General features: G+C 47.6%; 1 protein-coding gene across 3 annotated transcripts in view; it reads left to right on the top strand.

Moving 5' to 3' along the window:
- Window positions 1-12,437, top strand: part of LOC115177266 (double-stranded RNA-specific adenosine deaminase) — an 18,292-nt gene extending 5,855 nt beyond the window's left edge. Inside the window, exons 3-16 of one of the 3 annotated variants that reach the window (XM_029737881.1) lie at window positions 216-463; window positions 662-851; window positions 1,009-1,157; window positions 1,784-1,919; window positions 2,223-2,455; window positions 2,644-2,800; window positions 3,114-3,282; window positions 3,397-3,490; window positions 3,845-3,961; window positions 5,008-5,135; window positions 5,484-5,666; window positions 8,947-9,059; window positions 10,369-10,565; window positions 10,734-12,433. In XM_029737881.1, the coding sequence (XP_029593741.1) occupies window positions 216-463; window positions 662-851; window positions 1,009-1,157; window positions 1,784-1,919; window positions 2,223-2,455; window positions 2,644-2,800; window positions 3,114-3,282; window positions 3,397-3,490; window positions 3,845-3,961; window positions 5,008-5,135; window positions 5,484-5,666; window positions 8,947-9,059; window positions 10,369-10,565; window positions 10,734-11,103 (2,484 nt within the window). In that variant the 3' untranslated portion in view covers window positions 11,104-12,433. Of the gene's footprint in view, window positions 1-215; window positions 464-661; window positions 852-1,008; window positions 1,158-1,783; window positions 1,920-2,222; window positions 2,456-2,643; window positions 2,801-3,113; window positions 3,283-3,396; window positions 3,491-3,844; window positions 3,962-5,007; window positions 5,136-5,483; window positions 5,667-8,946; window positions 9,060-10,368; window positions 10,566-10,733 lie in introns of all 3 variants that reach the window. The other 2 variants (XM_029737885.1, XM_029737884.1) reach the window with 2 other exon arrangements.
- The last annotated feature ends 563 nt before the right edge of the window (window positions 12,438-13,000 follow it).

Below are 13,000 nucleotides of genomic sequence, written 5' to 3' on the forward strand. Positions count from 1 at the left end.
CTCCTACGAAGAGTTGGAAGGGGAGGATGAGTGTGGCAGTTACCCTAGTAACATAATGTTGGCTGGAACATTGAGGGGGGAACATAGCTCTGTAGATTCCGAGCTGAGAAGGCCAGGTCTGGAGCTTCACCCCGCCTGACACCGATCCCACTGACCCTCCAACTTCTGCTCCACTTCTTTCTTTCCTCACTTCCTCCTCTTCATCCCTCTATCAGGAGGACGAGTCGAACGGAGGGCAGTGGGCGACCGACGATATCCCCGAATTCCTCAACGCCATCAGCCGGGATGGAGGGGGGACAGTAGCAGTCTCCCTGGCAGCGCCCCCACCTCAGAACCTCCGTGCCAAACTCCAGGAGGTGAGGGCCAAGAACCCCGTCAGCGGCCTGATGGAGTTTGCCCAGTACCAGGGACACAATTGCGAGTTCCTGCTCCTCGACCAATCAGGGCCCTCACATGACCCCAGGTCAGTGATGTCGTAATGTTCCCAACCAATCACTGTTGGCCGTTGCTGGTATGTCTAAGAGGAAACTAGCTGATTGATTTAGCAAATTCAGAAGAAAAAAATTGATAGAGAAAGTGTGACGAAGAAATATAAAAAAATATGTGTTGTCCCTGCTCTTTCTTGTTACCTCTCACTCCCTTGTATTTTTCTCTCTCTCAGATTCCGTATGCAGGTCATGCTGGACGGCAGGTTGTTTCCTGTTGCTGAGGCATCTAATAAAAAGGTGGCTAAGAAAGATGCTGCCGCAGCGACCCTGAGGATTCTGCTGCGTGAGATAGAGGGGGGAGGGGCTGAGGAGGGGCTCACTGCAGGGGTGGACCAGGCCATGGACCCCACCTCTGACGTCCCTGTAAGTCTGAAGTGTGTTCGTGTGTGTGTGGAGGTTAGTAATAATCAATGTGCTCTGTTGTGGTTGATTGTGTTGTAAAGGCCAAAGATTTGTCCTTTTTTTTCAATCCTTTTATAACTCTCTGCTCTCTCGCTGTCTCGCTCTCCGTCTCTGTCAGGAGGTAGTGGAGGGTCCGCCCCAGGCCCTGTCCCGTTCCCTGCCGGGGGGTAAGAACCCCGTGTCCATGCTGATGGAGTACAGTCAGCGCACTGGAAACCCCATCGAGTTCATCAACACTGGACAGGAGGGCCCACCTCACGACCCACGGTATCCATCTGTCTACATCCTTCTCATCAGGGATGGGGTCAATTCGAAATGAAGTCAGTCAATTTAGGAAATAAACTGACATTCCAATTCAATAATTGAAGAAATAGCATCCATTTTCAATGATTTCTCTATAAACTGAAAAGGACAAGCTATTTATTTCAAGTTTTTCCATTTTTGAATTTAAATTCAAATCACTTCCTGAATTGAGTGACTTCAATTCGAATTGAGCCCAACCCTGCTTCTCATTTTTCTCTTCCTGGTTCTCTTCTATACATGAATCATTAGGGAAGGTGGGCCTGCCCTCACCTCTCCCTCGGGAGCAGTTATGTGTGTCCTGGATGACTTTCATACTGCAGCTGACTGAATGATACAACAGCACCTCTGTCTCTCTCTGCATTTAACCTTCCCCCTAGGCACCTACAGTACTGTCCCGCAGTAATCTGATACTGGGAAGTGTGACCATCTTTGTCCCTCTCTTTCCCTCCTCTTCCTGAGTGCTGTAGTCTCTGAAGCAGATTCACAGCTCTACTCTTTGATGCCCCCATGTGGTTAGAGAGGAATGTCCTCTTACCTCTCCCACCGATGTATGTTTAGGGTGTATAAGTTAGTCTCTGCTCCCTCCTCAGGTTCATGTTCAGGGTGAAGATAGGGGAAAGCCTGTGTGCTGAGAGCTCAGCCCCCAGTAAGAAGGCTGCCAGGCAGCTGGCTGCAGAGGAGGCAGTCAAGGAGTTAATGGCCGACGGGAGACTGCAGCTCAACAAGGTGAGTAAAGGACCCAAACATGGGACTGAAAGATGTTTAAACTAAATGGATGGTTCCCTGAAAAAAACACTACCCCATCTATTTAGGCTTGACAAGCTAGCTAGTTGTTTATCTATGGACTGACAGAATGTCATAAGACCCAGGCATGTGGACTTCTCATTGTGCCTCCAGGCCGGGATTCTAAGAAAAGATCCTCTGAACACTAAGATCACTCTTCCCTCTCCTCCCACCTCCTCTCCTCCATCTTTTCACTGCCTTACCTCTCTTCTCCTCCCTCGCTCTCCATTACCCCGTCCTCTCCAGCCCCAGTTCCCCCTGTGTCTGTCTGGTGATGAAGGGGGCTTCATGCCCGCTTGCCCCTCCCTGCCCCCGCTGACAGAGGAGGAGCTGCGTTCTGCCCACGAGGCGGGGGTTGGTGACCTCATCAGCCACCTAAACAACAACGCTGTGTCGGGCCTGCTGGAGTACGCCCGGGCCAGGGGCTTCGCTGCAGAGATACGACTGGTCGGCCAGTCAGGACCACCACACGAGCCCAAGTCAGTACACACATTCTTGCCCACACACACTAACATACACACTCTAAAGTGTAATTCAGAGTCCACAGCTGCAGAGCTGCAGTAGTCCCGCGGTCCATTGTGACATATAACACTATGAAAGCCAACGGTTGAATATTGTAAAACGCGGCTGTGCGAACATGGATGCTTAACTCTCCCCTCTCTCTCAGGTTTACCTACCAGGCTAAACTAGGGGGTCGCTGGTTCCCTCCTGTCTGTGCTTCCAATAAGAAGCAAGGGAAACAGGAAGCAGCTGACGCAGCTCTGAGGGTTCTGATTGGAGAGGCAGAGAAGGCTGCCCGCACCGGGGAACTAACCCCTGCAGAGGTCAATTTACCTCTATTACTATACTACTTTTTACAACTCTGGGTCAAGACCCACACTGGGCCTTGGGTGTGTTAGAGGTGGGTCGGGAGTGAGGAGACTGCACCTAGACTCACACACTATTTCCTCTTCATTTGGGTTGCTGGTAGATGACTTTGGGTCACGGGAGGACAGTGGTTTTCTCATTGGGTCTCGAGCTGAAAAAGTTTAAGAATGGCTGCTATACTATGAATACACTGTTAATACTATGATTCTGCTAGAACCTACTTTTGTACCTGGTGGGCCGTCCATATCCTGTTATTGTTTCTGTCTCTAGCTGCCACTGAGTGGTGGGACAATCCATGACCAGATCGCCATGTTGAGTCACCAGCGCTTCAACGCCCTCACCACACGCATACAGCACAGTCTTCTGGGAAGGAAGATCCTCGCCACCATCGTCATGAAGAGGGGGGAAGGGCTGGGGACCGTGGTCAGCCTGGGAACAGGTACCTGCCGTGTGTGTGTGTGTACACGAGAGAAAATAACAAGCCTTTTGGAATGATTTTTGTCTCAACCTTTTGAGATAATATAAATGTATTTTTGTTTGTTTTTCTCCTCAGGAAATCGCTGTGTTAAAGGGGAGGAGCTGAGTCTTAAAGGGGACACCGTTAATGACTGCCACGCAGAAATCATCTCCAGGAGAGGATTTATCAGGTAGGAAGTTACTGCTGCTCATTTATCTTCTGTTCTGTCCTTTTATATAACCACTCTTCCCCTTCCTCCTTTGCTCTTCGTTTTGATTCCTTTATAGCTACTCTCCCTGCCTTTCTGAAACCTCCCTCTCTCTCTACAGGGTGTCATATGTCAGCTGTGAAGTCATTACAGACTATGATGTGTGTTAATGTGTCTGTGGAGTCCATCTGGTTAGTTGTAGAGTGTATTAACGCCACTTACCAGATCCTCTCCACCAGTCTCCCTTTATCTGTGTGTTGGATCCTGGACACTGGCACTGATCGCAATCACTCAATTATGGATTGTACCTTTCTTCTCACTCCCCTCTCTCTCCAGGTTTCTGTATGCTGAGTTGCTGAAGCACTGTGAAGGATCAGAGGACAGCATATTTGAGCCAGCTGAGGAGAACAAGCTCCGGATCAAACCTGACACCACCTTCCACCTCTATATCAGGTGGGCCTACGGAAGATCTCTCTTCCTCGCTTTTTGACCCTTCACCCCATGGCTCATTCTTCTCCACCTACTGTCTTCTCTCCCCTTTCCTTCTGTGCCCTGGAACTCAACTGGGCCACCAACCCACCTCCACACACACATTGTCCTAGGAGTTTGAGAAGCCAGGGTTTTTTTCTGCATAGAAAAGTCTTGGGCGGGCCGCTTAAGTGTTTCCGGGCCACGTATGTCAAAACAGTAAAATAAAAAGTGTAATGTTTAGATAATGATTTCTGGGGTGAAAAAACTTTGTCAGTGTAAACTTAAGACTAAAACCAGATATAAAGTATGTAGAAAAGATAATGGCGCTATATATTCTATAATAAGAAACTCTTTGAGAACTAACAATGACCCAAATAAAAGCTAGACAGTCGGGGGGGAATAAAAAATTCCCAAAATGATGCACTCAGGAGTATTTTTGTCATGGCATGGGGCCCCATTGATTTTGTTATAACGTTTGAGTCCCTCAGATAAAATAAGCCATGAAAAAAACGTGTAGAATTGCATATTTTGTCACTGGCCAACAGGAGGGCCTCTAAAATGTAGTTGGCGACCACACCGTTGGCCACGCCCACCACCTAAGCCTCATTTTGATCCAGAAAAACCCCTGGAAGATACTTCCAGTTAATGACGCGCTCCTATCCACATATATCTCTCGCTCCCCCTCTCTACCTCTACCGCTCTCTACCTCTACCGCTCTCTACCTCTACCGCGCTCTACCTCTCTCGCTCTACCTCTCTCGCTCTACCTCTACCTCTCTCGCTCTACCTCTACCTCTCTCGCTCTACCTCTCTACCTCTCTCGCTCTACCTCTACCTCTCTCGCTCTACCTCTCTACCTTTACCTCTCTCGCTCTACCTCTACCTCTCTCGCTCTACCTCTACCTCTCTCGCTCTACCTCTCTCGCTCTACCTCTACCTCTCTCGCTCTACCTCTCTCGCTCTACCTCTACCTCTCTCGCTCTACCTCTACCTCCCTCTCTCGCTCTCTACCTCTCCCCTCTCCCCCAGTACTGCTCCGTGTGGAGACGGGGCGTTGTTTGATAAGTCGTGCAGCGAAGATGCGGGGGACGGCCAGGGCCACCAGCCCCTGTTTGAGAACGCCAAGCAGGGCAAACTGCGCACCAAGGTGGAGAATGGTGAGTTACAGCCAGATGCCATCTGCAGGACTGTTCCATGAGAATCCCCTCTGTTACTGAGGACAAGCACATAGAGCCACCATGTTGCTTAACTCCCTTCTCTGCAGGCCAAACAGAGCATGACTACACATTCACACCTCATTTGCTGCTGCTGCCACAAACACACCTGGTAGAAAGGACAAATATCCCAATGGATTTGAATGTTCCAATCTAGAACATGGACCGTGTGATTCTAGTGTACAACCATCACTTTGACCACTGGCTCTCTCATACACCCTATTCCTCATACTGCATGGCTTTGTCATTGGAGTCAAAAGTATGCCTCAAGAGTGTCTGTGCCATGTGTAGGTGAGGGCACCATCCCGGTAGAGTCATCGACCATCGTGCCCACCTGGGACGGCATCCAGCACGGCGAGCGTCTGAGGACCATGAGCTGCAGCGACAAGATCCTCCGCTGGAACGTCCTGGGTCTGCAGGGAGCCCTGCTCTCCAACTTCCTCCATCCTATCTACCTGGCTTCAATCACCCTGGGTGAGGGGGGAGGGAGGAGGGATGAGGGAAGGGACAGGTTTGATTTGAGGGAGGATAGATTGAGTGTGGGAGTAAAGGGGGAGGGGAGGAGGGAACGATAGTACATAGAGGGAGATTGGTGGAAGGAGAGAAGAGATGAGGGAGGGGACAGGTTTGATTTGAGGGAGGATTGATTGAGTGTGGGAGTAAAGGGAGAGGGGGGGGTCAACGGGCACTGTTGGCTTCAGTCATGTTTAACAAACTGCACTCATAAGTAGACCACATATCTCAATCCCAAACCACCCTGTCCTTATACATGTCCTTATGCATGTCCTTATACAGCTAACTGTCCTTATACATGTCCTTATGCATGTCCTTATACAGCTAACTGTCCTTATGCATGTCCTTATACAGCTAACTGTCCTTATACATGTCCTTATACAGCTAACTGTCCTTATGCATGTCCTTATACATGTCCTTATACAGCTAACTGTCCTTATGCATGTCCTTATGCATGTCCTTATACAGCTAACTGTCCTTATACATGTCCTTATGCATGTCCTTATACAGCTAACTGTCCTTATGCATGTCCTTATACAGCTAACTGTCCTTATACATGTCCTTATGCATGTCCTTATACAGCTAACTGTCCTTATGCATGTCCTTATACAGCTAACTGTCCTTATACATGTCCTTATACAGCTAACTGTCCTTATACATGTCCTTATACAGCTAACTGTCCTTATACATGTCCTTATACAGCTAACTGTCCTTATGCATGTCCTTATACAGCTAACTGTCCTTATGCATGTCCTTATACAGCTAACTGTCCTTATGCATGTCCTTATACAGCTAACTGTCCTTATGCATGTCCTTATACAGCTAACTGTCCTTATGCATGTCCTTATACAGCTAACTGTCCTTATGCATGTCCTTATACATGTCCTTATACAGCTAACTGTCCTTATACATGTCCTTATGCATGTCCTTATACAGCTAACTGTCCTTATACATGTCCTTATACATGTCCTTATACAGCTAACTGTCCTTATACATGTCCTTATGCATGTCCTTATACAGCTAACTGTCCTTATACATGTCCTTATGCATGTCCTTATACAGCTAACTGTCCTTATACATGTCCTTATGCATGTCCTTATACAGCTAACTGTCCTTATACATGTCCTTATGCATGTCCTTATACAGCTAACTGTCCTTATGCATGTCCTTATACAGCTAACTGTCCTTATGCATGTCCTTATACAGCTAACTGTCCTTATGCATGTCCTTATACAGCTAACTGTCCTTATACATGTCCTTATACATGTCCTTATACAGCTAACTGTCCTTATACATGTCCTTATACATGTCCTTATACAGTTAACTGTCCTTATGCATGTCCTTATGCATGTCCTTATACAGCTAACTGTCCTTATACATGTCCTTATGCATGTCCTTATACAGCTAACTGTCCTTATACATGTCCTTATGCAGCTAACTGTCCTTATACATGTCCTTATACATGTCCTTATACAGCTAACTGTCCTTATGCATGTCCTTATACAGCTAACTGTCCTTATGCATGTCCTTATACAGCTAACTGTGCTTATGCATGTCCTTATACAGCTAACTGTCCTTATACATGTCCTTATGCATGTCCTTATACAGCTAACTGTCCTTATGCATGTCCTTATACAGCTAACTGTCCTTATGCATGTCCTTATACAGCTAACTGTCCTTATGCATGTCCTTATACAGCTAACTGTCCTTATTCATGTCCTTATACAGCTAACTGTCCTCATACATGTCCTTATACAGCTAACTGTCCTTATACATGTCCTTATACAGCTAACTGTCCTTATGCATGTCCTTATACATGTCCTTATACAGCTAACTGTCCTTATACATGTCCTTATACAGCTAACTGTCCTTATACATGTCCTTATACATGTCCTTATACAGCTAACTGTCCTTATGCATGTCCTTATACATGTCCTTATACAGCTAACTGTCCTTATACATGTCCTTATGCATGTCCTTATACAGCTAACTGTCCTTATACATGTCCTTATACATGTCCTTATACAGCTAACTGTCCTTATACATGTCCTTATGCATGTCCTTATACAGCTAACTGTCCTTATACATGTCCTTATACATGTCCTTATACAGCTAACTGTCCTTATACATGTCCTTATACATGTCCTTATACAGCTAACTGTCCTTATACTGTAGGAATCATGACCAGCTAACTATCCACCCAGACAGTCCCTGTCACACTGTCCTTATACTGTAGGAATCATGACCAGCTAACTATCCACCCAGACGGTCCCTGGCTGACACTGTCCTTATACTGTAGGAATCATGACCAGCTAACTATCCACCCAGACAGTCCCTGGCTGACACTGTCCTTATACTGTAGGAATCATGACCAGCTAACTATCCACCCAGACAGTCCCTGGCTGACACTGTCCTTATACTGTAGGAATCATGACCAGCTAACTATCCACCCAGACGGTCCCTGGCTGACACTGTCCTTATACTGTAGGAATCATGACCAGCTAACTATCCACCCAGACAGTCCCTGGCTGACACTGTCCTTATACTGTAGGAATCATGACCAGCTAACTATCCACCCAGACAGTCCCTGGCTGACACTGTCCTTATACTGTAGGAATCATGACCAGCTAACTATCCACCCAGACGGTCCCTGGCTGACACTGTCCTTATACTGTAGGAATCATGACCAGCTAACTATCCACCCAGACAGTCCCTGGCTGACACTGTCCTTATACTGTAGGAATCATGACCAGCTAACTATCCACCCAGACAGTCCTTGGCTGACACTGTCCTTATACTGTAGGAATCATGACCAGCTAACTATCCACCCAGACAGTCCCTGGCTGACACTGTCCTTATACTGTAGGAATCATGACCAGCTAACTATCCAGCCAGACAGTCCCTGGCTGACACTGTCCTTATACTGTAGGAATCATGACCAGCTAACTATCCAGCCAGACAGTCCCTGGCTGACCCCCTCATACATCTCTTTAAGTTACTCACCTCTCCTTGTCAGAGTTCTCTATGATGTGAATGATCAGCCTTGTTAACATGGAAATACACTGACTTCCACACTCTTCTGTCATTCTCTTTCTCTCCCTCTTTCTTTCCCTGTCACTCTCTCACCTCACCTCTCTCTCTCTCTCTCTCTCTCGCCCCCCCTCCTCTCTCGCATCCCTTCCTCTCTCTCTATCTTCTGTTTTGTTTTCCCTGTCCTTGTCTCTTATATTTGTCCCTCCAGGCTACCTGTACAGCCATGGCCACCTGACACGTGCTGTCTGCTGCCGATTGGCCAGAGACGGCGAAGCCTTCTCCAAGAGTCTACCTGCTCCCTACACACTCAACCACCCCGAGGTACACAGACACACACACACACACACACACACACACACACACAGTACACACACAGAAACGCACTCAACCACCCCGAGGTACACGTACAGAAACGCACTCAACCACCCCGAGGTACACGTACAGAAACGCACTCAACCACCCCGAGGTACACGTACAGAAACGCACTCAACCACCCCGAGGTACACGTACAGAAACGCACTCAACCACCCCGAGGTACACGTACAGAAACGCACTCAACCACCCGAGGTACACGTACAGAAACGCACTCAACCACCCCGAGGTACACGTACAGAAACGCACTCAACCACCCCGAGGTACACGTACAGAAACGCACTCAACCACCCCGAGGTACACATACAGAAACGCACTCAACCACCCCGAGGTACACGTACAGAAACGCACTCAACCACCCCGAGGTACACGTACAGAAACGCACTCAACCACCCCGAGGTACACGTACAGAAACGCACTCAACCACCCCGAGGTACACGTACAGAAACGCACTCAACCACCCGAGGTACACGTACAGAAACGCACTCAACCACCCCGAGGTACACGTACAGAAACGCACTCAACCACCCCGAGGTACACGTACAGAAACGCACTCAACCACCCCGAGGTACACGTACAGAAACGCACTCAACCACCCCGAGGTACACGTACAGTACACATACATTGCTTTCCACTCTGTTAAAAAATTTTGATTCATCTGAAAGGACTTACTTAGTCTAATTTCAAATCAAAATCAAATGTTATTGGTCACATACACATATTTAGCAGCTGTTATTGCAGGTGTAGTGAAATGCCTATAATTGAACACACTCTCTTCCTCTCCCTTTACTCCTCCATCTCTCTCTCCATCTCTCTCTCTCCATCTCTCTCTCTCCATCTCTCTCTCACCATCTCTCTCTCTCCATCTCTCCATCTCTCTCTCACCATCTCTCTCTCTCCATCTCTCCATCTCTCTCACCATCTCTCTCTCCATCTCTCTCTCCATCTCTCTCTCCATCTCTCTCTCCATCTCTCTCTCACCATCTCTCTCTCACCATCTCTCTCTCACCATCTCTCTCTCACCATCTCTCTCTCTCCATCTCTCTCTCTCCCCATCTCTCTCTCCCCATCTCTCTCTCTCCCCATCTCTCTCTCCATCTCTCTCTCCATCTCTCTCTCACCATCTCTCTCTCACCATCTCTCTCTCACCATCTCTCTCTCTCACCATCTCTCTCTCTCACCATCTCTCTCTCTCCATCTCTCTCTCACCATCTCTCTCTCTCTCTCTCTCTCTCACCATCTCTCTGTCTCCCTTCAGGTGGGCAGGGTGAGTGTGTATGACTCGACGCGTCACACAGGGAAGACCAAGGAGTCCAGCGTGAACTGGAGCCACCCAGACCACATCACTGTGGAGGTGCTGGATGGGACCAAGGGCAAACTGGACGGGTACGCACCCCGCACCACTAGAACCAGACCCTCAGACCTCATCCACCCTCATCCAGATAGCAGCACCAGGTGGTTAACCTGGGCTACACAGGGCCCCATTTCAGTAGAATAGCTATCACTATTTATACTCCATATCAAGTAGTGGCATTTCATTCATATGAAAAACATGTTGAAAATGTTTCAATCCCAGCGCAGTAGCTTCTGTGTATTCCTAAACCCTGTTTGTCTTCCCTCTAGCCCCAAACTGGACGTATCGCGGGTCTCCAAGTCCAACATCTTCCGTCAATTCCGGTCGTTATGCCAACAGTGCGGGCGCCAGGACCTGCTGGCCCTCCCGTCTTACGCCCAAGCCAAGATGGCCGCCATGTCCTTCCAGGTCGCCAAGCAACAGTTCTTCGATGCGCTCGGTAGCCATGGTTACGGCGCCTGGATTGGCAAGCCATTGGAGGAGAAGAGCTTTGACGAAGCAGCGGCCTCCGATGGCCAAGGGGCAGGAAGTGTTGCTAATAGCAACCAGGGATACAACAACAACAATAGCTATGGAAGCACAACCACTGACTATAACAGCAGCCAGTGGGGTAGTAGTGCGTACACACAGGCCATGTAGAAAGGAGGGAGAAGGGAGGGTTGGCTGGAGATGGAAGGACATGAGCCTGGAGGACAGGGGGGGAAGGGAGGACAGGAAATAGGAGCTAGCAGCGAGTACTGTATCTTCTTGAAAGAAGGGATAGAGGTCAGACAAAGATTGGAAAGGACAGAGTTACTGAGATGGAGGGAGGGAAGGGGATAACAGGCCAGCCCAAGGGGTGAGGGTCAGACAGCAGCAAGAGAAATGGAGAGAGAGAGAGAAGGGGTTGCTGCTGCTACAAAAAACTACCAGAATATAGAGAAAGAGGGGAGAATAGGGGGGTTAGTAAACATGATGACTATGTGATGTAGTGACATTCAGAGCTGCATAGCATGCACTACTGCTCCACTGTAACAGTAGCTCCAGTACACTCTATCCTCACATTTACATACAGGAAAACCCCTCCCTGCCCTTCTCATACGCACACAGCCCTGTCTCTCTAGTTCAGACACCCTACACCTGACCCTGTCCTACTCGCCAGCCAGCCATTCAATCACGCATGACTAGTTTAATCTGTACTTATCAGCCTGAGCATGGATAGTAGTGATCACACTTTATATATATAAACCAGCCTTGTAACGTTTAGCTACTCCCCGACCTAGTATCCCACCCCTTTACACTGTTGTTAATGCTACGGCTACAGGTCACAGCCTGGTCCATCCCATAACTCTTGGCTGTAACATAGATTTGATGACTAACTAGCCTAGATCATAATTCTTCTGTTATTGTTGTGTCCTGTGGTGTGTTTCGCTATTGTTCTTGAGTTGTTTTGGTGTCACTCGAGGGCCACGTCAGAAAGGACAACGGTGAGAACTGCTGAGAACAAGTAAATCAGCTACTTGTTCTCGTTTTAGGATTCATGGTGGGGGGTAAGTGATTACTCGTAGTTGTGATAAAAAAGAGAAGAAGAGAAAGGCTTTGCACTCTTGTCCTTCCTAGCGTGGCCAGAATGTGGCCGGCGGGTTTTAGGCGGACAGGGAGAAAGACTGGTTTGTTTTTATGTTTTAGTTCAGTCTGATCAAATACATTCAAGGGTGAAGCAATATATACATCATGTACATACAAATACATAAATACACAGATGTATATGCAATAACAATGTTTGTGTAGGGTATGTATATATCTCTGTGTGTGTATGTATATGTATATATTATGTATATATTTTGTAAGTCATGCCTAAAATTGATTTTCTATTGACTATTTTTTTGAAACGTTTTAACAAGTGGATGACAGAAAGCATTTTTTTTATTTTATGGATGGAAATTCTGTCAAGTTTTAAGTGATTATAAAGACCGGCTTTGTAAAAGCTGAAATGTGTTTGTCTTTTTTTAAATGTATACTAAAGCCCTCAACCGTGGGTACAGACTGTTAGCCAAGTATAAACACTACGGTCAACACACGTTTGAGAATGTTTGTGTGTTTCTTCAGTCTTGTTTGTCTTCTGTGCAGAAGAGTAATTGGTAATTTAAGCTATGGACTCACTAGTGGCGTGTGTGTTATGGGTTCTACTGTTTGTCTTCAAAGAGGATGTCTGGTGGAGGGTTGATCTTTACACAACACTGATGCAGTGAATGGAATAAGTGGTGTGTGTGTGTTTACCAGTTATTCAGTCCCTCAGTGGGACTGTGTGGGCATGTTACATTAGCGTCTTTCTTGTTGATAATCTCTGACAGCTGAGTATTGCCAGGCTAGGCCTGGGGGAGCTGTGAGTGACCAGAAGAGCTCTGGCTGAACTGAGTATTGCCAGGCTAGGCCTGGGGGAGCTGTGAGTGACCAGAAGAGCTCTGGCTGAACTGAGTATTGCCGGGCTAGGCCTGGGGGTGCTGTGAGTGACCAGAAGAGCTCTGGCTGAACTAAATATTGCCAGACTAGGCCT

This window comes from Salmo trutta, chromosome 37 (assembly GCF_901001165.1).
Source record: "Salmo trutta chromosome 37, fSalTru1.1, whole genome shotgun sequence".
NCBI classification, from domain to species: domain Eukaryota; kingdom Metazoa; phylum Chordata; class Actinopteri; order Salmoniformes; family Salmonidae; genus Salmo; species Salmo trutta.